This window comes from Thermobia domestica, chromosome 15 (assembly GCF_964235325.1).
Source record: "Thermobia domestica chromosome 15, izTheDome1.hap1.1, whole genome shotgun sequence".
NCBI lineage: Eukaryota > Metazoa > Arthropoda > Insecta > Zygentoma > Lepismatidae > Thermobia > Thermobia domestica.
The window spans coordinates 175,795,936-175,819,936 of record NC_137468.1 but is presented as its reverse complement, the minus strand read 5'-3'; the positions used below and the strand labels follow the sequence as shown (position 1 = coordinate 175,819,936).

At 36.1% G+C, this 24,001-nt stretch overlaps 1 protein-coding gene across 1 annotated transcript in view; it reads right to left on the bottom strand.

Annotated features, from left to right (window-relative positions):
• Positions 1-24,001, bottom strand: part of LOC145671729 (cytochrome P450 4C1-like) — a 99,452-nt gene that overhangs the window by 12,751 nt on the left and 62,700 nt on the right. The window contains exon 9 of the mRNA XM_081740932.1: positions 12,995-13,163. Within this exon, the coding sequence (XP_081597058.1) occupies positions 12,995-13,163 (169 nt within the window). The remainder of the gene's footprint in view (positions 1-12,994; positions 13,164-24,001) is intronic.

Below are 24,001 nucleotides of genomic sequence, written 5' to 3'. Positions count from 1 at the left end.
TTTATACAAACTAGATAATCAATTATTATTATTATTATCATTATATTTGCAGTACAACCAAATACAACGACATTAACTATTAGTTCTAATTAACTGAATTGAGCTGAAAATTAAATCTTGATCTTTAAAGATTAACTATTAATTTGATGCGTTCTGTACCTTTCTGAAGGAATAAAAGCTGGAATTGGTTTCAAGGCTGTTTCTGAGTGAATACTTTCTTCAAAATAATATTAAAAATTATAGAAAGATTCTCGAGACATTCGAGTCGAGTCGAGATTTTCAACAGCCGTCTCGACTCGACTCGTGTCTCGACTCGAAAATTCGAGTCGAGAAATACGTTTGTCTCGACTCGTCTCGAATTTTACAAAGTGTGTCTCGACTCGAATCTCGACTCGAATTCGAGTCGAGTCGAGTCGAGATTCGAGACATGTCTCGACTCGAGCGCATCCCTAATCGCCGGATTTCGACATTATTGATCCTGTATGGAGTTTGTTAGAGGATTGAGTGAGGAAACGTTTCTTTTCACACGTGCACGTGCTGAACTTGTCACTGCACTTCGAGAGGAATGGCTGAAAATTCGTCTGTAAATGGTGCACGAACTCTATCAATCTTTCCCAAGTCGGTGTTGCTGCTGTACGAGACGCCACAGGCGCTCCAGCATCTTATTAAATACAATTATGTTTTTCTACCAGGTGTTTCAGTTTCAATGTCCACTACCTGGATTTTTATATCGTGTTTCACCTGATTCGCCTCTGATATCTAATTGATTAGAATTCACCTGATTGATTACCAGATAACAATTATACTCATCACGACACCAGGAAAGCTTCAGTGTGGAGCTTTTCCTCTCTTTGACCACGCCTTTCTTCGCACATTATTGTCATAATTTTCTGAGCCAGATTATGTGGCACCCAGTGGTGCCGCCGGGGCTCAGTGATAGAGCGTTCACCTCTGGTGGATGGGGTCCCAGGTTCAAACTCTGCTCCTATCAAGTGAACTTTGTGGAGGACGAGCACAGTGTGTATGGGTTTCCTTAGTGTTCTCTCGTTTCCTCCCACTTTCTTCATTCCACCATTTTCATTCATTTCTCATCATCACCGTCTCCTTTAGCCTAACCGGCATAATCGTGGGACGTAAAAACTCAAAACTTTTATTTAATTTTTTTTCATGTGGCACCCAAATATCGAGCTTCTTTTAGTAGCCATTTTCCTCTAATTTTGTGTGAATATTCCCCTGGGCCCCGAGTCAACGGATGGAGATTTTTCTTCATCAATTCATCTTTGCCATCTTTAAGAGCCAAGCTATATACGGAAGCCTAGACATCTTTAACATCAAAGCGTTTCGTGATTTACCTTCGAGTTCATCGTCGTTTCGAGCAACATCGATTCCGTGACGTCACACCAAGAATAAACAGCAGTTTCTCCATTGGTTTTGGTTATGTAAGCTCCTTGCAATGCAGTAATTCAGTTGTTATTAAAATAAGGAAAGAATTCAATTAATTGTAAATTACAGTAATAAATCTTAGGCTAGCAGCTATCTCCCATATACAACAAATACGTTTATTTCCCTTAATTGCAAGTGCTTTATTTTTCCCTTTCACCGCCTAGAAGGCACAACCTTCTAACGGTTGCTCTATTTTCGCTAGCATAGGGAACAAAAAAATCTTCACTTATCACGCCATGTTGATTCAAGTTTTTCTGCTTATTTTTCGGTCATTGATTTGAAATATTTAGCTCTCGAGTAATACGTTCCTTGCTCATGTGTTTTACAAGTCTTGCTATGTGTTTTGACAAGAGTCAAAACTTGTCACTTCGATTCTACAGTATGTATTAAGATCAAGTTCTGGAGAAGTCTCAAGTTTGAAATTATTTTCCAACTTTGGAATGTGATTTGTTGCTACCACAGTCGAGAAAATATAGATAGCATTTCTTTTTTTTTTCTGTTGGCACATGAGGACTGAGTTACTGGAGGACATTAAAGGCAAAATTGATTTTGTATTTAGTAAAGTTCTACTGTGACATTTTGACCACACATGGAGATCATCTAACGTTTCCTATCTTCCGTCACACACGAGTCGAGAACAAAACAATGGAGTAGAGCTATCCGGAGAGATTCCGGATTCAATGGTAGTAGGTAGTATACATTATCCATTATGTGCTAATTGTGAACGAGAACTTCGACATTGTGGAATAAACATCTTATATTTGTGGCCACGGTCGGATTTAGAAAGGGGGGTGATCCGGAGCACATGCAACCCCTTCACTATAAATATACACTATCTAAAATGAGAACCTAGCAGTGAAAAAGCAACATTTTCCGTAACTTTCTGCTGTCGTGTGTTCATTTGAGGCTTAAAAGAAAGCTTAGTTTTGCAAAAGCAATAGTTTAAGGCGATTTTCTGAAGGTTGAACGAAAAGGATTCACTGAACAAAATAATATTCCTCATTCACACTACAGATGCCAAAAGGCATTAAAAAACTTAAAAATTTAAATTAAATGTAGTACTAGTTATTGGTGGGAGGATTAAAAGAAATCTTAGTTTTGCAAAAGCAATAGTTTAAGGCGATTTTCTGAAGGTTGAAGGAAAAGGATTCACTGAACATAGTAATATTCCTCATTCACACCACAGATACCTAAAGGCATTTAAAAACTTAAAAATTTAAATCAAATGTAGTACTAGTTATTGGTGGGAGGATTAAAAGAAATCTTAGTTTTGCAAAAGCAATAGTTTAAGTGGATTTTCTGAAGGTTGAAGGAAAAGGATTCACTGAACATAGTAATATTCCTCATTCACACCACAGATACCTAAAGGCATTTAAAAACTTAAAAATTTAAATCAAATGTAGTACTAGTTATTGGTGGGAGGATTAAAAGAAATCTTAGTTTTGCAAAAGCAATAGTTTAAGTGGATTTTCTGAAGGTTGAAGGAAAAGGATTCACTGAACATAGTAATATTCCTCATTCACACCACAGATACCTAAAGGCATTTAAAAACTTAAAAATTTAAATCAAATGTAGTACTAGTTATTGGTGGGAGGATTAAAAGAAATCTTAGTTTTGCAAAAGCAATAGTTTAAGGCGATTTTCTGAAGGTTGAAGGAAAAGGATTCACTGAACATAGTAATATTCCTCATTCACACCACAGATACCTAAAGGCATTTAAAAACTTAAAAATTTAAATCAAATGTAGTACTAGTTATTGGTGGGAGGATTAAAAGAAATCTTAGTTTTGCAAAAGCAATAGTTTAAGTGGATTTTCTGAAGGTTGAAGGAAAAGGATTCACTGAACAAAATAATATTCCTCATTCACACTACAGATACCTAAAGGCATTTAAAAACTTAAAAATTTAAATTAAATGTAGTACTAGTTATTGGTGGGAGGATTAAAAGAAATCTTAGTTTTGCAAAAGCAATAGTTTAAGTGGATTTTCTGAAGGTTGAAGGAAAAGGATTCACTGAACAAAGTAATATTCCTCATTCACACCACAGATACCTAAAGGCATTTAAAAACTTAAAAATTTAAATCAAATGTAGTACTAGTTATTGGTGGGAGGATTAAAAGAAATCTTAGTTTTGCAAAAGCAATAGTTTAAGTGGATTTTCTGAAGGTTGAAGGAAAAGGATTCACTGAACATAGTAATATTCCTCATTCACACCACAGATACCTAAAGGCATTTAAAAACTTAAAAATTTAAATCAAATGTAGTACTAGTTATTGGTGGGAGGATTAAAAGAAATCTTAGTTTTGCAAAAGCAATAGTTTAAGTGGATTTTCTGAAGGTTGAAGGAAAAGGATTCACTGAACAAAATAATATTCCTCATTCACACTACAGATACCTAAAGGCATTTAAAAACTTAAAAATTTAAATTAAATGTAGTACTAGTTATTGGTGGGAGGATTAAAAGAAATCTTAGTTTTGCAAAAGCAATAGTTTAAGTGGATTTTCTGAAGGTTGAAGGAAAAGGATTCACTGAACAAAGTAATATTCCTCATTCACACCACAGATACCTAAAGGCATTTAAAAACTTAAAAATTTAAATCAAATGTAGTACTAGTTATTGGTGGGAGGATTAAAAGAAATCTTAGTTTTGCAAAAGCAATAGTTTAAGTGGATTTTCTGAAGGTTGAAGGAAAAGGATTCACTGAACATAGTAATATTCCTCATTCACACCACAGATACCTAAAGGCATTTAAAAACTTAAAAATTTAAATCAAATGTAGTACTAGTTATTGGTGGGAGGATTAAAAGAAATCTTAGTTTTGCAAAAGCAATAGTTTAAGTGGATTTTCTGAAGGTTGAATGAAAAGGATTCACTGAACAAAGGAAGATTCCTTATTCACACCACATATATCTAAAGGGATTTAAAAAAATTTTAAAAAATAAATCAAATGTAGTGGTAGTTATTGGTGCAACCCCGTTCAAGAAATCCTAGATTCGGTCCTGTTTGTAGTGAAATTTTACTAGAAATATTACTTATTAGTTGTATTATCCTATCACTCCCAAATACCGAATTAGCTGTTACCTGTTTGTAATTTTGTGTTAATCGGAAATGAGTTCGTCTCTGCATTAAAACTTTTGCAATTTTTCGACCAAACGGGTTCACTAAAAACCGAACCCGAGACCCCTCGTACCGAAGGCGAGAGTGTTAGCTACTTCGGTATGAAATTTTAATGCTGATGGGCGTGACTCCTTATATTCATACAATTAACGGAACTACTTAGGTTTTGATGGGATCCAAAGAATATCAAATACGCAATAAAGTTGGTAGCGGGGCCACAAACGGACTTTAATGCAGAATCATTAACTTCATAACATACACATGCGTACTGTTAGTTTGTGTATTTGTATGTTATACATTTTTATGAAACTCTGTACATGTCAGAAGGAAATGTGATGATAATAATAAAAAATAGATTTGAAATGAGATACTTATGTTTCTCTAGTCATATATCGTGTATGTGCCATTGACGTGGGAGACCTTGGTTCAATTCCCGGCGGGAGCTCATGTGATTCGGATTCCACGTTAATCAGTAGGTCCCGTCTCATATAGCCTCGCTGTTGAAAGGGACGTTAAACTCAAAAATCAATCAATCAATCAAGTCGTATATTACGTCGTCACGTTTTATCTGCCAGTAAATGTTTACGTATGTATTTCTAGCAACAATGGTAAGAGTTATTGAATAACGGACATTAGATTCAAAATCAGTATTCTTGATTTAAGCGACAATTTTAAGTGTTATAGCCTGTTTGTCTGTCTTCGTATGCATCCGTAGTAGCGGAGTAGCTGAGGCTGTCATCTTTGATGTGGACTGCTCTGTGTTCGATTCCCGATGGGTCACTCGGTCGAAAAGGTGTAAAAGTTTTTCAGGCCCTCCATCCGGAGTGAGTGTTCCTGGATTTTCCTAATTCACACCAGGCAAATGCCGGAATGGTACCTAACATAATAGTCCTAGGCTGTTTCTTTCCTTTCCTCTTCCTTTTTTCCTCTCCAAGTTCCCGGATGTCTGTGACGGGCAAACATAACCATACATGTCGAAACCCCAGATAGAAAAATATATATATCGAAAACGAACAAAAATACTGGAGAATTGACTTGATTTTTTGAATAAATATCGTCTACCAGCTTCTTTACTACCTAATGACGTACTAACTTACTTTTCATCTGTCTGTAACATCCTATATATTGAAAACAGAAATGAATTCTTTCAATTTAACGTTCTACGATTATACCCTTTAGCGTGATGACTAAGGCAAGTGAATGATGATGCAAGAATTAATGGAACGAAAATGTTGGAGGACATGGTAGTACTCAGAGACAGGGCCGCGCCGTGGAAAATCAGCGCCCGAGGTGAGAGTATACGACGACGCCCCCATACATATATTCCATGCAATTTTTCCTATCTTTTCCTTTTTTTCTCCCGAATTTTTCGCCCCCTTACTTCGGCGCCCGGGGACGTCGTCCCGCTCCGCCCCCCCTCACGGCACGGCCCTGCTCAGAGAAAACCCATAGACAAGATGTTGTCCACCACAAGATTACTTGTCCGCATATCTAACTAGAGACTTCTCGTACCAGAGGTAATTTCCCTACCACTGGACCAGCGTGCCTTACCAAGTATATTGAGAACAGAAATAAACAGTAATTCGAAAAGAGAATTCACATTCCGAATAAGATACAGATAACCGCATTATGGAATCAGCTCATACTTAAAGTACTTTAACGAGAGAATTACATTGCGATGAGAAGCAATATATTAGGCAGTATTAGTAGATGTGACAGTATCATCATCCTAGACGTTACTGTCAGTACGTTCCTATGTCCAACCGTTACTTGGCACAATAACTCTAGAATAAAAACTTTTTGCATTCTACTTTTGGCAATTAGACAGCTAGAACAATTACCTCGTGAAAGTTTGTTAATAAAATCAATCTGTTAACATCTCCATGTGTAACGGCGATTTTAATGGTGACTAACTATACCCTGATTAACATCTATAACATTACCTGAACACTACGCAACCTGCACAGTAACACAGAAATGCTGGTTGCCTATAGATGTAAGATACGGAATCGCTAGATCTTCTTCACTATTTACGAGAGTGTATTTTGTAATTTATTCAATGTGTTAATTCTGAACAACGAACTTAAAATGGTCGTTACTGAATTCTCTTGTGTCTGTTTGTGTATATATGTGTGTGGGTGTCTGTTATTTGCGAATTTTTAATTTTGAGCCCTCAATTCGATAGAGCATCAAAAGCTATCTGAGAAAGTGATGAAATTTTTCTCGTCGCTCTTACTGTCCCCGAGATATTGGTCCAAAAAAGTTCCGATTTCGGGAGATTAAAGGAGCCACATCTCGGGAACTGTAAGTCATAGAGAGATCATGTCTGTGTTGATCAATACCTAAGAGTATGGAGAACATTTTGGTACCAAATAGTAACCTGTGGCCACTGGCCAACTGAAGATCATTCCAGATATTGGCTAAGAAGTTCGGATTTTGGGAGATTTAAGGAGCCATATCTCGGGAACTGTAATCATAGAGAGATGATATTTTGCGAATTTTTCAATTTTGAGCTCTGCACTTTGAGCATGTGTCTTCGTAAAACAATATATCGTAAAATGTTTCAACTGGTTTCCTCTTTCGTATAAACTGAACACTTTCTCATCACTCCCAACCCAATTAAACGGTACCAGAAGTCTTGATGTTCGTCCTTGCGAACTCTAAGCGAGCGTGTATACATGCATCTGTTACTTTGACCTGCATAGCAGATGAGTACAGTTACATGTCTCTGCATTGCACTCCAGACGTAAAGTTGTGTCCAGGTTTGTTGCAGCAGCGAACATCTTTGCAGCGTTAGCTTCAATAATTGAAACATTTTCGTCTTCCGTTGTCACTTGCGGTCTACTGAGTTTCGCTTTAGTTTGTAATCCCTTTTTCCCTTCTGCTTTGAATCGTTCAACATCTTTCTGTTTTAATATTCAGGCTCACTGCTCGAGCAACTTTCTTTTTAGACATTCCAGCTTCCCGGACGCAATTATTCTTCCTCTAGTTATGACAGACAAATAGCCTACCATCTTTATTTTCTTTAAAAGAAAAGCAATTTGCCGTAGACAACAAACAGTTCTTTTTAAGTTTGTTCTGGCAATGCTCTTGGAACATTCTCATTTTTTTCCTTTTTTAATGTAACTTAGCTGTTAATTATTTCTTTTGATAAGTTGTCAGTTTGTATTTTACGTCATATGTCAAAACTGTTTGACAAGTAGTCATCCATCTTATTCTGAGAAACTTTTAGTTCCCTGTGGGTATAATTACATGGATGGTATCCATGGTAACTCTAAACTACTACAGTTCAATTCAACTAACAAGGAAAAATTTACACAAGTAATATGTAATTTATACAAGAACAACACTTTTTAATCAACGCCTTTCTTTAGGAATGGAGAATTTCAGAAATATTGCGTAAGGTTTAGCAATAGTTATTATATATGGACATCCTACAAACAGAATAATATATTCTTATACTGTATCAACACATTATTATAAGCTTAAGAATGTTACGATATAAAATAACAAACCTCCTGCTATGAGTAAGAAATATTTTAAAGATAAAAGAAAAAAAAACAGTAGGGATGCGCACGAGACAAGACTTGTGGCGCTCTCGTCTCGAAAATGTGCTGTAAAATTGATGTCTTGACTCGCAAAATGTATATTTCTCTATTGGAAGAGTAGTGTCTGGACTCGAATTTTGTCAGGAAAATCCTGTCTCGACTCGTCTCGTGCGCATCCCTAAAAACAGAGAGAGTTTTCTTAATATCTCAACAATTTGATTTATATTTATTAGTTTTTCTTTTGCTAATTAAATATTGTAGATGTGCCTATGTATGAATCAATTCATTCCTGAGCAGTGCTACTGTACCACTACTGTACATAACGCTTGGAAATGAAGAAATTGTTACATTTTCACCGTATACAGGGGCGCACTGCCAACACACCTCAAAACTTCCTAACTCAACATAATTCTGTACACTTTCCCAATAAGACTATACCAGTTTACTAGTTTAACAGGGAAATGATTGATGTAGAATAAAATTTGATCTTGATTTGGTAGCCTTTATCTGTGCTCTATCTCTTATGATCTTTTGTTCTGAAAATATAAGTATTTTACAATTACTTATCATCTTTTCGGTGCAGAATAATACCCGTTCAGTACAACATCATCGTGGCGGCTTGCAGTATTGGACTCCCCACTCCCAAAGTTTGGACCCCTTCTAATAAAAATTTCTGCGTGCGCACCTGATGTTATGAATTCAATTGTAGCTTAGTTCAAAGTAAGGTGTAAACAAGGATTTTCAAAATTATTGTCGGGGCTACAAACAAGCATTGTATATTATACCTAGGTACAATAAAAATACATTCATACAAATACATGCAAAATATCGAAAAAAAAACTCACCACGTTTTATTTTTCTTTAATGAACTTTATAAATGTTCATTGTGGCCTTCTCTGGTAGCCTAACCCTTTACATATCAAGAAGAAAGTTCATTACCAGCCATACACGGCCTAACATATGACGGGTATTTCTGTGGATGGCATTGGTTATGCGAACCTTAATTAGTTAACTGTACGCGGTTATTGAGGTGAGGTGATTTTAGTTTAGCGTCCCGTTCAGCAGCAAGGCTATATGAGACGGGCGGTAATTGAGAATACTAAACTGTGCTTTTAACGTAGTCCAAAGAAAAAGAAAAACGCAAGAGGAAGATTGAGGAACGTGTTGTGCTCGACAGAAGTTTGCCACCACCACCACTTCTGCGCCCAATTGAACGACGTTTCAGTTTTTTGTTCAAGAATGATCTCACATCACTATGAAAATAGGATTGAGTTGAATCCAATTGTATGAAGTAAACGTTACTATCTTCATCCAATTAAGGAAATAACCACCTGATCAACATATCAGGGGGGAAAATCCCGTTACCGTTTCCTACATGAAAAAGAAGGGACCGTAAACCTTTTTTCTTGACATAGGTGGTCGTAGATGGAAACATATTCCCGAGACGCCGAATTCGTATCAGGAAGTCATCTCCTGTCCGGCTTTCATTAAAAAGTCTTCGTCTCACCAAGAATAATAATAATAAAAAAAAAAACTTGCTGAGTGCACCCCTGTTTAAACTATATTGATTATTGGACTTATTGTGTAATAGCTTGATTATCTTGAAACATTGATAATTGTTTTTCATTGTGTTCCACATTCACTTTATCAATTTATAAGTCATATATATACTGTGAATCATGTATCATTAAATGTGTGTTTGGGATTTGAGAATGAATTAATCCATTAAGTGTGGATGAATTAGTCTTGCCCACGAAACTCATCAAAGGTCATGGATGGATAAGTATAGAGAAATGGCACCAGATGAGTCTTGAGACGACAAATAGGTAGTAGGTGCTACCCTCAAGATAATTAATCCCTCATGTTTCAAACCTCAACTCTGATTGGTTCAAAATCGGAAAGGTGGGATTAAGTTGTTTCTCAAGAATGGCTCGATTGATTCTGTTCAAACGTGGATGTATGTATAAATGTATACAAGGGCTTCGTTTGAATAATTTAACAGCTCCTACCCACCATTTCCTATCTTAAAAGATTCGATTCTATATTTTGAACCCCTTTTGACCTATGATGATCTGCGAGCACAATTATGAAAAAGTAAAAAAAAAAATGAAATGAAATCTTTAAGTTTAACGTCCCACGGTTATAACGGTTAGGCTAAAGAAGACAGTGATAATGAGAAATGAGTGAAAGGGTGAAATGAAGAAAGTGGGAGGAAACGGGAGAACCGCGAGAAAACCCACGAGCACAGTGTTTGTCCAGCACAAAGTCCACTGTCAAAAAATATAAATTTTAGATGTCGTTCTAACCCTACAATCACCAACATTTTTCCAAAAATTGTATCACGGGTACGCCATGGTCAAAATTGGCCAAAACCAACCATACCCCACCTACAAGGGGGCAATTGCAGAAAGAACATAAGATGTAGCTTTTGCGTATTTCCTACGTAAATGAATGAGAAATCATACCTGAAAAGTGCCAAATTCACTGAGGCCCCATTTGATGACCTGTGGCGCCCCTATCCCTAGTTTGGGATATAGTGAAACTTTGATATTTATAAATTTATTTGGAAATAAATACACTTGTCGCCTTAAAACAAACACGGAATAATGAATCGTTGTGATTGTGTGAATATATAGCGAAAAAAGTAATGCTGACAGCCAGTAGCGTCTGTTGCGATTTCTCTTGGGGGCGGCAAGATCCCATCTACATAAGAATTGTACGTTATATATTTGTAAATTAGTAATCAATGGATTAAAATATAGACCTTTTAAAACTTACATTGAGGGAAAGGTTATGAAGTTATTTTGTCTGCATTTAAAGACAAAAAAATCACAAATCTCTACTGCAGAAGCAATTGTTACAAGAATTCGTTGGGAAGTTGAAGCTACACATGGAATGCTGAAAGAAAAGTTTCGTCTATTTGATGAAGTATTTCACTATGAAATGATAGCTAAAAGCCCGTATTCTAGAATTGCTAGTTTTCTACACAATAAATTCTCCAAACATGTGGCTCCAGATGAAAACCACTCTGCAATCACCGTAATCATGAATTCCGCGGAAACTTCAGGAAACGAAAATATCTTTGCAGCCCTTGTTGAACAGAAGAAATTGCGAACAAGAAAACATCCGTTTACATCTATTTCTCCACAGGATCTTGAGGATTTTCCTCGAGTGACCGAAAAAGATTTGAAGCAATGGTTTTGTGGATCCTTACGATATAAACAAGCGATATGTTATTTGGCTAAAATGTAGGATGAAAGATAGAAAAAAATATGCAATATGTTAAAGGCAACGACAAGATATTGAAAACATCAGTACATTAAAGATACACGCAAAGCAAGACGTGCAAATGCTTTATCAAATACCAAACACAGAAGGTTAAAAAAGTGTCATTAGGTATTGTTGCGACCGTGCAAATGGATTGCGAACAGTTGGCTCTTGCTCCCATGTTGCAGCCATTATTTATTACCTCAGTTACGGAAGATATTTGTCGAGGATCCCAAACCCAACATAAATATTGAGAAAATATTCAATCACGACAACATTTGTGTGGTCATAAATGAAAACAGTGACGAGGACTGAAATGCATAGTACAATGCTGCTTTCATCCTTACTTGTTTCAAACATTGATATACTTGTATTTCTTACCTGTAACTTACTTTCCGTTTGCATTATGTTTTCTTCTATCTCTTGGATGATATGTAACTTTAATTCAAATGTTACAATTTTCCATTACTCTATTTATTATTCACACCCGCCCGTCTCAGGACCTATGAACGACACTACAGGTTGCATTACGTTATGTTGTTGTTGATGGTTGTTCTCTTTCCAGCTGAGGTCATTTCACTTTGATTGGACACTGTAGGTATATATAACATTGATTTTTTTATATGAACACTAACACTGAAAATTCATGTATCCTCAAATGAGTTACTAACGGGGGTGTAACGGCAATTTTAACCTCATATTTATGTTGAGGTTGATTGATTCATATGAAATAAACACCAATATCAACAGTTTCACTTCGGCATAAAATGAAGATGTTGACGCCACAGGCCATCAAATGGGGCCTCAGTGAGTTTGGCACTTTTCAGGTGTGATTTCTCATTCTTTTACGTAGCAAATATGCAAAAGTTATATCAATAACTGTTCCTTTGGCAATTGGCCCCTTATTGGTGGGGTATGGTTACTTTTGACCATGGCGTACCCGTGATACAATTTTGCAAAAATGTATGTGATTCTAGGGTTAGGACGACATCTTTATTTTTTCATAATTGTGTTGGATGACCATCATAGGTTAAAAGGGGCTCAAAATATTGGATCGAATTTTTTGAAGCAGGAAAATGGTGGAGGGGGGCTGTCAAATTTTTCAAACGAAGGAGTCTTTGTATACATCCAAGTTTGAACAGAGTCGATCGAGCCATTCTACAGAAATAAATTAATCCAATTTTTTTCGATTTTGCGCCATTCCTCATGAACCAATCAGAGCTGAGTTTTGAAACGTGAGGGATTAATGTATCTTGGGGGTATCTACCTACAACCTACTTGTCGTCCGAAGATTCATCTGGGTCCATTTCACTATACTTATCAACCCTTTATAGTCTCATCTCGAATTCTAAAATATAGATTTCTCGTTTTCAAGATAAGACAAGAAATCTCTCGTCTTGTGTGTGACATTTAAATACAGCTCTTTCAACTTGGATGATATGTGTATATTTATATACAAATGAAAGTAATGCGTCTATGGACTTCAACTCTCTGTCTTTCGAACTGTAAAGACGTTTCTTTCAAATTCAATTAATAATTTTCAAACCATGACCTTGCGGAAATCGGATGAAGATTTTTAGAGACTGTATTTTTCTATTTGTAAACTCTGAATTCCTTACCAATGATGATGTCTTCTTCTGCTGTCCTAAGGAAGAAACTCACGCTGGGGTAGAGTCGCATGGTCTCTTTAATACACCGTTCCAGATACTTCATCTTAGATAAGTCTTCAAGAGTAGGTGCACGAGTACTCGTCCCGTAAATACTCTCCAGTTCTGCATTCACTTTTTGCTTTAAAGAAAAAAAAACAACATACAATTAAAATTTTACAAGATTGCTAATAATATATATGTCACTGTTAGTTGCATATTTTTTCTTCTATTATTTCCCGTATTTTATGAACTATAAGACGCACTTTAAGCAATTTAACAAAAGTACAGTAATATTTTTGCCATTTTATTATTATATTGTACGTTTGGTGGGAAACGATGTTTCATCATAAGTGGGTTGGTGCTGCCATCGGTTTTCCAGCACAACGTCATGGATTATCGACTGGTTAGTTCCGTCGTCGCATGTTAAAGGCGCTACAGTTCTCCTTGTTTCCTAGTTTTTTTTTTTTTTTTTTTTTGCAGAGTTTACTGTCTGTATATTCTAGTCTGTGGTTCTGGGTTTGTGATGGCGGGACGGGAGGGAGACGCATATTTGCGAAATACACTGAACTCTAGCCATAAGGCATTGTGAATGGGGTTACGCTTGGCAACAATGTAGAAAACATGAATGACATTTATATCGCGATCACGTGTCATGTCCTACATATAGCAGAACGTAAAAACCAGTTGCTGTCGGCCCTAGTAGGGGTTCAGCGCTCGCAACGAGGCGAGTAACATCGTCTCTGCCGTCGCTCTAGTTTCGAGGGTTTGTTTACATCGCTATTTTTTTTGTGAGAACTTGAAGTTTCAGTGTGACTTATTTTCAGTTTAAACGTTCTAACTTTATAAGCATTTTCAGTGCATATTTATTTTGTTCATAGTTTGGTGACGTTTATCGTCGAATTACTGCCATGAGTTGCATACGAGCTAATACATTGCGTACCAACTTAGTTACGGTGAGTCAAAAGCCGACGCCTATTGCTGTTCATGAATGGATACGTAAGGTATTTAAGTTAACCCTTGATATGGTGTTGTTCATTGAAATGGACTTTCTACGTAAGAACTTATATCTGAAATTAATTAACAAAGTGTTATGTGAACAAATCCTAGCTAGTACTAATGGAGTAGTAACCTACTCAGATAATAACGGGGAACATGTGTTGCCTATTGATTTGGCGGATAATTCTGTGGTGATAGTCAAGGTGTCCTTATGCCCCATGGAACTTAGTGACATGCAATTAACGCGTGTGCTCTCCCAATATGGCGATGTTACGAGTATTGTCGACGAACAATATTCTAAGGAACATGTTTATGCTACCCGAACAGGTCGTAAGCTTGTTAAAATGACTATTAAACGAAACATTCCTTCGTTTATCACGGTCTGTGGTTTACGTTTGTTTACCAGCTTTCCTGGTCAAATTCAAACTTGCGCCATCTGCAATTCCCCCGACCATTTTGTTCAGGGATGTCCCAAGAAGCGGAATTCACGTCTTACTGTGCCATCTTCATCAACCAGTTCCATTTCTCCCATTGTGCGAGTACCTCATAATTTACCAGTGGATCCATCAGCTCCTGATACAGGTAGTTACAGTGTTTTTCCCGTGCTTCGTAAGAATGTTCTGGAATCACCTTCTTCAAATCTACCAAACGAATCAGACAACCAGCCTGCAGATCCCCCCATTCACTCCGAATCGGCTCCTGCAGAACCTGTACCATCTAATACCATGGAAGTGGAAGAAACTCAGGATACTAAAATTATTCCAGCACCCATAACACCCAGCACCGCACCAGCTGTTTCAACAGTCGTCACATCAGTTTCTACGGTAAGTGATACTGGTTTAGTCGAAGAGACTTGTTCCGTCTCTCAGACCGTACCTTTAGCTGTTCCACCAGAATTCACTCTCAACTTAACATCACGCTCTCGCGGTAGTGACTCCACAAGTGACTCAGATACAGAAATTACTCATAGTGATAAACGCAAACTCAGTAAAGAAAAAGTACTCAGTAGTGTATGTAGTAAGGACTTGCGTCCTATACACGATCTTTCTGTCAATCATGCACGCCAAACGCGAGCTTCCACAAAAAAGTTGAAATCAGTGGTTAATTCCGAAAAAGGGGGTACCTAAAATTGTAGTGGCATCATAATACTGCATTGTGGTACTTTTCTTTCTTCTTTCTGCAGTGATATTACCTACTATTTATCATGTGTTGTAACGCTCGCTTATATTTCTTGTCTCTCCTCGTTTTTATGTTTACGTTCCGTTTAGCGACCGTTAATCTCAACAAGTTCACGTCTTTAGTTAAGCACCATGAGTAGTAATGGGGTCACTTTGCCGAACTTTTTGGCCCCTGGGTCCCTGCCTCAGGACCCATGGTCCCTGGCCGGGGTCAATGACCTAGGGGTACATAGGACCACCCCTCTAAATTTTGGCAGGGGTACCATGGCCCACCCCCTAAATTTTGGCAGGGGTACATAGGACCACCCCCTTAAATTTTGGAAATTGCCAAATCTAAAAATTTGGTATGGTAGCCTAGGACAATAGTATGTACCTCTATCAGTATTGGGGGTCTATGTCGTTCCCTTTCATGGGTAAGAAATTGCCAAAAAGTCAAATTTCGGGGGTTTTTGACCTAATTTATCCCCTTGGATGAGGTGTTATTACCCTATATGGTTATATGGACGTATACAGGGGTCCATTCCCTTTCATAAGACATGGGTATATTAATGCACCCCTTGAAAAATTTGGGAGGGGTACCTTGGCCCACCCCTTAAATTTTGGAAATTGCCAAATCTAAAAATTTGGTATGGTAGCCTAGGACCACAGTATGTACCTCTATCAGTATTGGGGGTCAATGTCGTTCCCTTTCATGGGTAAAAAATTGCCAAAAATTCACATTTCGGAGGTTTTTGACCTAATTTATCCCCTTGAATGAGGTGTTATTACCCTATATAGTTATATGGGCGTATACAGGGGTCCATTACCTTTCATAAGACATGGGTATATTAATGCACCCATTGAAAAATTTGGGAGGGGTACCTTGGCCCACCCCTTAAATTTTGGAAATTGCCCAATTTAAACATTTGGTATTATAGTACAGGACCCTAATATGTATTATGATAAATTTGGATGGTCCACCTCGTTCCCTTTTAGGGGTACCAAATTGCCAAAATATAAACGTAAGCAATACGTAGTACCACGTGTTTGGTTTTGACCTAATTTATCCCCTTGGATGAGGTGTTATTACCCTATATGGTTATATGGGCGTATACAGGGGTCCATTACCTTTCATAAGACATGGGTATATTAATGCACCCCTTTAAAAATTTGGAAGGGGTACCTTGGCCCACCCCTTCATTTTTAGAAATTGCCCAATTTAAACATTTGGTATTATAGTATAGGACGCTAATATGGATCACTATAAATTTGGGTGGTCCACCTCGTTCCCTTTTAGGGGTACAAAATTGCCAAATTTTAGTACAACCACGTGTTTGGTTTTAACCTAATTTATCTCCTTGGATGAGGTCCTATTACCTTATATGGTTATATGGTCATGTATAGGTGTTCATTCCCTATCATAAGACATAGGTACATTGGTGCACCCCTTTAAATTTTTAGGAGGGGGTACCCTGGCCCACCCCTTCAATTTCAGAAATTCTCCAATTTAAGCATTTGGTATTATAGTACAGGACCTCATTATGTATCATGATAAATTTGGATGGTCCATCTCGTTCCATTTCATGGGTACGAAATTGCCAAATTTAGGTACAACCACGTGTTTGGTTTTTGATTTAATTTATTCCCTTGGATGAGGTCCTATTACCTTATATGGTTATATGGTCATGTATAGGGGTCCATTTCCTATCATAAGACATAGGTACATTTTGCACCCCCGGGAGGGTACAATGGCCCACCCCTTTAATTTTGGAAATTGTTCAATTTAAACATTTGGTATTACAGTATAGGACCCTAATATGGATCACTATAAATTTGGATGGTCCACCTCGTTCCCTTTTTAGGGGTACAAAATTGCCAAAATATAAACGTAAGCAATACGTTGTACCACGTGTTTGGTTTTTGACCTAATTTATCTCCTTGGATGAGGTCCTATTACCTTATATGGTTATATTGTAATGTATAGGTGTTCATTTCCTATCATAAGACATAGGTACATTGGTGCATCCCTTTCAATTTTAGGAGAGGTACGTACCTTGGCCCGCCCCTTAAATTTTGGATTTTTTTGATTTAAGCATTCGGTATTATAGTACAGGACCTTAATATGTATTATGATAAATTTGGATGGTCCACATCGTCCACTTTCATGGGTTCGAAATTGCCAAAATATAAACGTAAGCAATACGTTGTACCACGTGTTTGACATTTTGACCCAATTTATCTCTTGGATGAGGTCCTATTACCTTATATGTTTATATGGTTATGCATAGGGGTCTATTCCCTATCATAAGACATAGGTACATTTGTGCACCCCTTTAAAATTTGTTAGGGGTACCTTGGCCCATCCCTTAAATTTTAGAAATTGCTCGTTTTATATATTTGGTATTATAGTACTGGAACCTAACATGTATTATGATAAATTTGGGTGGTTTACCTCGTTTCTCTTTCATGGGTACATGTTATATGGGTATGTACAGAGGTTTATTACCTTTATATGTTTATGTTCCCTTTTAAATTTGGGGAATTATCAAATAACAAAATTCGGTAAACCTTTTTCTAGGACCCATTGGTGTTCCTCTTATGGCCAAATATTCAAAATTTAAAGGTTATTGACCGGCTTTATTATTGAATAAGTACAGGATTTATTACTTTTTCATAACACACAGGTGTATTTGTGTACCAATCTTAAATTTTGGGAGGGGTACATTTCTTATTGTCATATCAATAATTGATAATGGTTCTTAAAATTGGATAGTATCTCATTCATTGGGTAAATCATTGTGAAATATGAGTATGATCACGTAATCAGTTATTGACCTATGATGGAATTAGGAGTCCAGGACATTGGAACATTGAAACTTTGTAGGATAATTTGAGAATTGCGTTATTGGTTTTGGTTATTCCCGCCAAATATAAACGTAAGCAAGACGTTGTACCACGTGATTGTCCTTGATGAGGTAGTGTACAGGGATTCATTTCCTTTGTTGTGGTACTTCTTAAGTTTGAGTACACACACACACTTCTAGAAAACAGTTGGTTCTACTCAGGTGAACAATTGACGGACATTATTGACATTATTGAACATATAATGATACGATTAACTCTAAGACTTAGGTATATCAAGAGAAGTATTCTTTAAATTTGGGAATGGTGATAAACAGAATTTTAACATAAGGTGCGAAATTTGAAACAATACATTGAACTTTAGTCACAGCTCATAGTCTAAGATCATTGGTGGTGATTGATTTGAAATCTGATAGCTAACCTTATTGAATCTTATGACTCATAGACGAAAGGCAATACATGCTACAACACTGGCAAAGTTATTGTTAATGCAATTTGATTGGTTGATCACTATCTTTCCTGCAATCTGATTGGTTGATCACTATCTTTCGTGCAATCTGATTGGTTGATGATTTTCAAATCTTTGCTGTATTCAGTTTTAAGTTTTGTTTAACATTAAAAAATCTTGGTTTCGTTCAACATTTTGCACTCACTGATAAATATGATCAAAACCGTTTATTTGTTAATCGAATAGTTAAAAACCGGATAAAGTTTGACGGTTAACCGTGAAACGTAAAATTTTTTTAGTTTGAAATTTTTTTGCTTGAAATTTTTGGTTTGAAAATTTTTTCGTTTCCAAATTTTTTTGTTTCAAAATTTTGTTTGAGATTTTTTCGTTTGAAATTTTTTGTTTGAAAATTTTTGTTCGAAAATTTTTTTTAAAATTTTTTGTTTAAAATTTTTTGTTTAAAATTGTTCGTTTCCAAATTTTTTGTTTCAAAATTTTGATTGAAATTTTTTTCGCTTCAAAATTTTGTTTGAATTTTTTTTTGGGTTTGAAATTTTGTTTGAATTTTTTTTCGTTTCAAAATTTTGTTTCAAAGATTTTTGTTTGAAATTTTTGTTTCAAAGTTTGAGTTGACATTTTTAAAAGTTTGTGCATTTATTAGTAAAGAACCGGAACTGTTTAGAACAAAAACCTTTGACAACATTGCGGTGCAATAGTACACGTGAGAACCTGGGGTTGTACTTGAAATGAAAAAACACAATTCATTGAAATGGATCATTTTATTACACTCCACATACATCCATACCAGATAGTGGTTCTGGATATTGTCGATACAATGTATTTTGAACTCCTTGCACTAGTTTGTCTTTAGCATATAATTTTAATTCCAATTGAAGTCTTTTAAGGTCTATTGCGATATCAATTGGTGGAAACTCAATGTCCATTTGATCACAAATAAACTGTTTATCAATACAGGTATGCACCCACGAACGATGTTGACAACCATCACAATATCTAGATACATGTTGTACAATATGCATAACACATTTTTCAAAATAGTACTTTTTCAGGAATATACTAGTTTTGTTGCACACTTCCACTGCATGTTTCACACACTGAAATACGCTGATGAATTTGTTCCATTCAGTTTCCGTTAGATACACCATATTGCGAGGGACATGGAATGTACTCTTTTTACGTAACAGCACCATCTTCTCTTCGAGGACTGTACGCAACACCACTTCATGATTTGAGCCTAATGATTTGACTATGGTCACATTTAGCTCATCATGAAAATAATCGTTCATTTGGTCGATTCGTGAACATAATATTTGCCATTCTTCACAGGTCAGTTGTACACCAAATTGTTCTGCTTTGCCCAATCGAATCACAGGTTCAAATGTTCTAGCACTGATACCAATCATCACCTGTTTTGTTTGAAATATATTTATTGGATAATAGCTTGCGAAGATGAACTCTTTATCGTTAGAAGTACACATCTTTCCTCCTGAAAAGCACTTGCTCAAATGATTTCGTGGGATGACACTGTATTTGCTGGTTTATAGTTATTGCTGACGTCATTGGAAAGGAATGTGCTGACGTTTGAATTCATGATTTCATCACAGTTGCTGACGTCATGCTGACCAACCAAATTCATACAAGTACGGCTGACGTCATTGGAAAGAAATGTGCTGACGTTTGAATTCATGATTTCATCACAATTGCTGACGAATCTGGCTGTGTACTAAATTCAAGTTGATGACTTCGACCCAAGAATCCTTTGTAAAATAAAGATACAGATCCAGTATTTAAGAAACGCAGCAGTTCTTCTTGTTTTGATGCTTCCCTGGGTAAATATCTTGCTGGTAAAATTATATTCTTATCATTTTCAAGCTTCACTACGATTCTTAATCCAAACTTTGTAGGGATCATTTGGCTAGCTAAGATTCTATAAGGTACATTCTGTTGTAAATCAGTAATCTTGGTAAATGATTTCATCACATCACGCGTGTTTAGAAACTGCAGACAAGTAGCCATGATGATGTTATCATGAATACTAACGCGAACGATACTTATATATAATGAAAAACTGATGACGTTGCATCATCATGTTCTGACGTGTACTATTGCACCACAATGTTGTCAAAGGTTTTTGTTCTAAACAGTTCCGGTTCTTTACTAATAAATGCACAAACTTTTAAAAATATCAACTCAAACTTTGAAACAAAAATTTCAAACAGAAATCTTTGAAACAAAATTTTGAAACGAAAAAAAATTCAAACAAAAAATTTCAAACCCAAAAAAAATTCAAACAAAATTTTGAAGCGAAAAAAATTTCAAACAAAATTTAGAAACAAAAAAATTTGGAAACGAAAAATTTTAAACAAAATTTTAAACAAAATTTTCGAACAAAAATTTTCAAACAAAAAATTTCAAACAAAAATTTGGAAACGAAAAAATTTTCAAACCAAAAATTTCAAGCAAAAAAATTTCAAACTAAAAAAATTTTACGTTTCACGGTTAACCGTCAAACTTTATCCGGTTTTTAACTATTCGATTAACAAATAAACGGTTTTGATCATATTTATCAGTGAGTGCAAAATGTTGAACGAAACCAAGATTTTTAAATGTTAAACAAAACTTAAAACTGAATACAGCAAAGATTTGAAAATCATCAACCAATCAGATTGCACGAAAGATAGTGATCAACCAATCAGATTGCAGGAAAGATAGTGATCAACCAATCAAATTGCATTAACAATAACTTTGCCAGTGTTGTAGCATGTATTGCCTTTCGTCTATGAGTCATAAGATTCAATAAGGTTAGCTATCAGATTTCAAATCAATCACCACCAATGATCTTAGACTATGAGCTGTGACTAAAGTTCAATGTATTGTTTCAAATTTCGCACCTTATGTTAAAATTCTGTTTATCACCATTCCCAAATTTAAAGAATACTTCTCTTGATATACCTAAGTCTTAGAGTTAATCATATCATTATATGTTCAATAATGTCAATAATGTCCGTCAATTGTTTACCTGAGTAGAACCAACTGTTTTCTAGAAGTGTGTGTGTACTCAAACTTAAGAAGTACCACAACAAAGGAAATGAATCCCTGTACACTACCTCATCAAGGACAATCACGTGGTACAACGTCTTGCTTACGTTTATATTTGGCGGGAATAACCAAAACCAATAACGCAATTCTCAAATTATCCTACAAAGTTTCAATGTTCCAATGTCCTGGACTCCTAATTCCATCATAGGTCAATAACTGATTACGTGATCATACTCATATTTCACAATGATTTACCCAATGAATGAGATACTATCCAATTTTAAGAACCATTACCAATTATTGATATGACAATAAGAAATGTACCCCTCCCAAAATTTAAGATTGGTACACAAATACACCTGTGTGTTATGAAAAAGTAATAAATCCTGTACTTATTCAATAATAAAGCCGGTCAATAACCTTTAAATTTTGAATATTTGGCCATAAGAGGAACACCAATGGGTCCTAGAAAAAGGTTTACCGAATTTTGTTATTTGATAATTCCCCAAATTTAAAAGGGAACATAAACATATAAAGGTAATAAACCTCTGTACATACTCATATAACATGTACCCATGAAAGAGAAACGAGGTAAACCACCCAAATTTATCATAATACATGTTAGGGTCCAGTACTATAATACCAAATATATAAAATGAGCAATTTCTAAAATTTAAGGGATGGGCCAAGGTACCCCTAACAAATTTTAAAGGGGTGCACAAATGTACCTATGTCTTATGATAGGGAATAGACCCCTATACATAACCATATAAACATATAAGGTAATAGGACCTCATCCAAGAGATAAATTGGGTCAAAATGTCAAACACGTGGTACAACGTATTGCTTACGTTTATATTTTGGCAATTTCGTACCCATGAAAGTGGACGATGTGGACCACCAAATTTATCATAATACATATTAAGGTCCTGTACTATAATACCGAATGCTTAAATCAAAAAAATTCCAAAATTTAAGGGGCGGGCCAAGGTACGTACCTCTCCTAAAATTGAAAGGGATGCACCAATGTACCTATGCCTTATGATAGGAAATGAACACCTATACATTACAATATAACCATATAAGGTAATAGGACCTCATCCAAGGAGATAAATTAGGTCAAAAACCAAACACGTGGTACAACGTATTGCTTACGTTTATATTTTGGCAATTTTGTACCCCTAAAAAGGGAACGAGGTGGACCATCCAAATTTATAGTGATCCATATTAGGGTCCTATACTGTAATACCAAATGTTTAAATTGAACAATTTCCAAAATTAAAGGGGTGGGCCATTGTACCCCCCCGGGGGTGCAAAATGTACCTATGTCTTATGATAGGAAATGGACCCCTATACATGACCATATAACCATATAAGGTAATAGGACCTCATCCAAGGGAATAAATTAAATCAAAAACCAAACACGTGGTTGTACCTAAATTTGGCAATTTCGTACCCATGAAAGGGAACGAGATGGACCATCCAAATTTATCATGATACATAATGAGGTCCTGTACTATAATACCAAATGCTTAAATTGGAGAATTTCTGAAATTGAAGGGGTGGGCCAGGGTACCCCCTCCTAAAAATTTAAAGGGGTGCACCAATGTACCTATGTCTTATGATAGGGAATGAACACCTATACATGACCATATAACCATATAAGGTAATAGGACCTCATCCAAGGAGATAAATTAGGTTAAAACCAAACACGTGGTTGTACTAAAATTTGGCAATTTTGTACCCCTAAAAGGGAACGAGGTGGACCACCCAAATTTATAGTGATCCATATTAGCGTCCTATACTATAATACCAAATGTTTAAATTGGGCAATTTCTAAAAATGAAGGGGTGGGCCAAGGTACCCCTTCCAAATTTTTAAAGGGGTGCATTAATATACCCATGTCTTATGAAAGGTAATGGACCCCTGTATACGCCCATATAACCATATAGGGTAATAACACCTCATCCAAGGGGATAAATTAGGTCAAAACCAAACACGTGGTACTACGTATTGCTTACGTTTATATTTTGGCAATTTGGTACCCCTAAAAGGGAACGAGGTGGACCATCCAAATTTATCATAATACATATTAGGGTCCTGTACTATAATACCAAATGTTTAAATTGGGCAATTTCCAAAATTTAAGGGGTGGGCCAAGGTACCCCTCCCAAATTTTTCAATGGGTGCATTAATATACCCATGTCTTATGAAAGGTAATGGACCCCTGTATACGCCCATATAACTATATAGGGTAATAACACCTCATTCAAGGGGATAAATTAGGTCAAAAACCTCCGAAATGTGAATTTTTGGCAATTTTTTACCCATGAAAGGGAACGACATTGACCCCCAATACTGATAGAGGTACATACTGTGGTCCTAGGCTACCATACCAAATTTTTAGATTTGGCAATTTCCAAAATTTAAGGGGTGGGCCAAGGTACCCCTCCC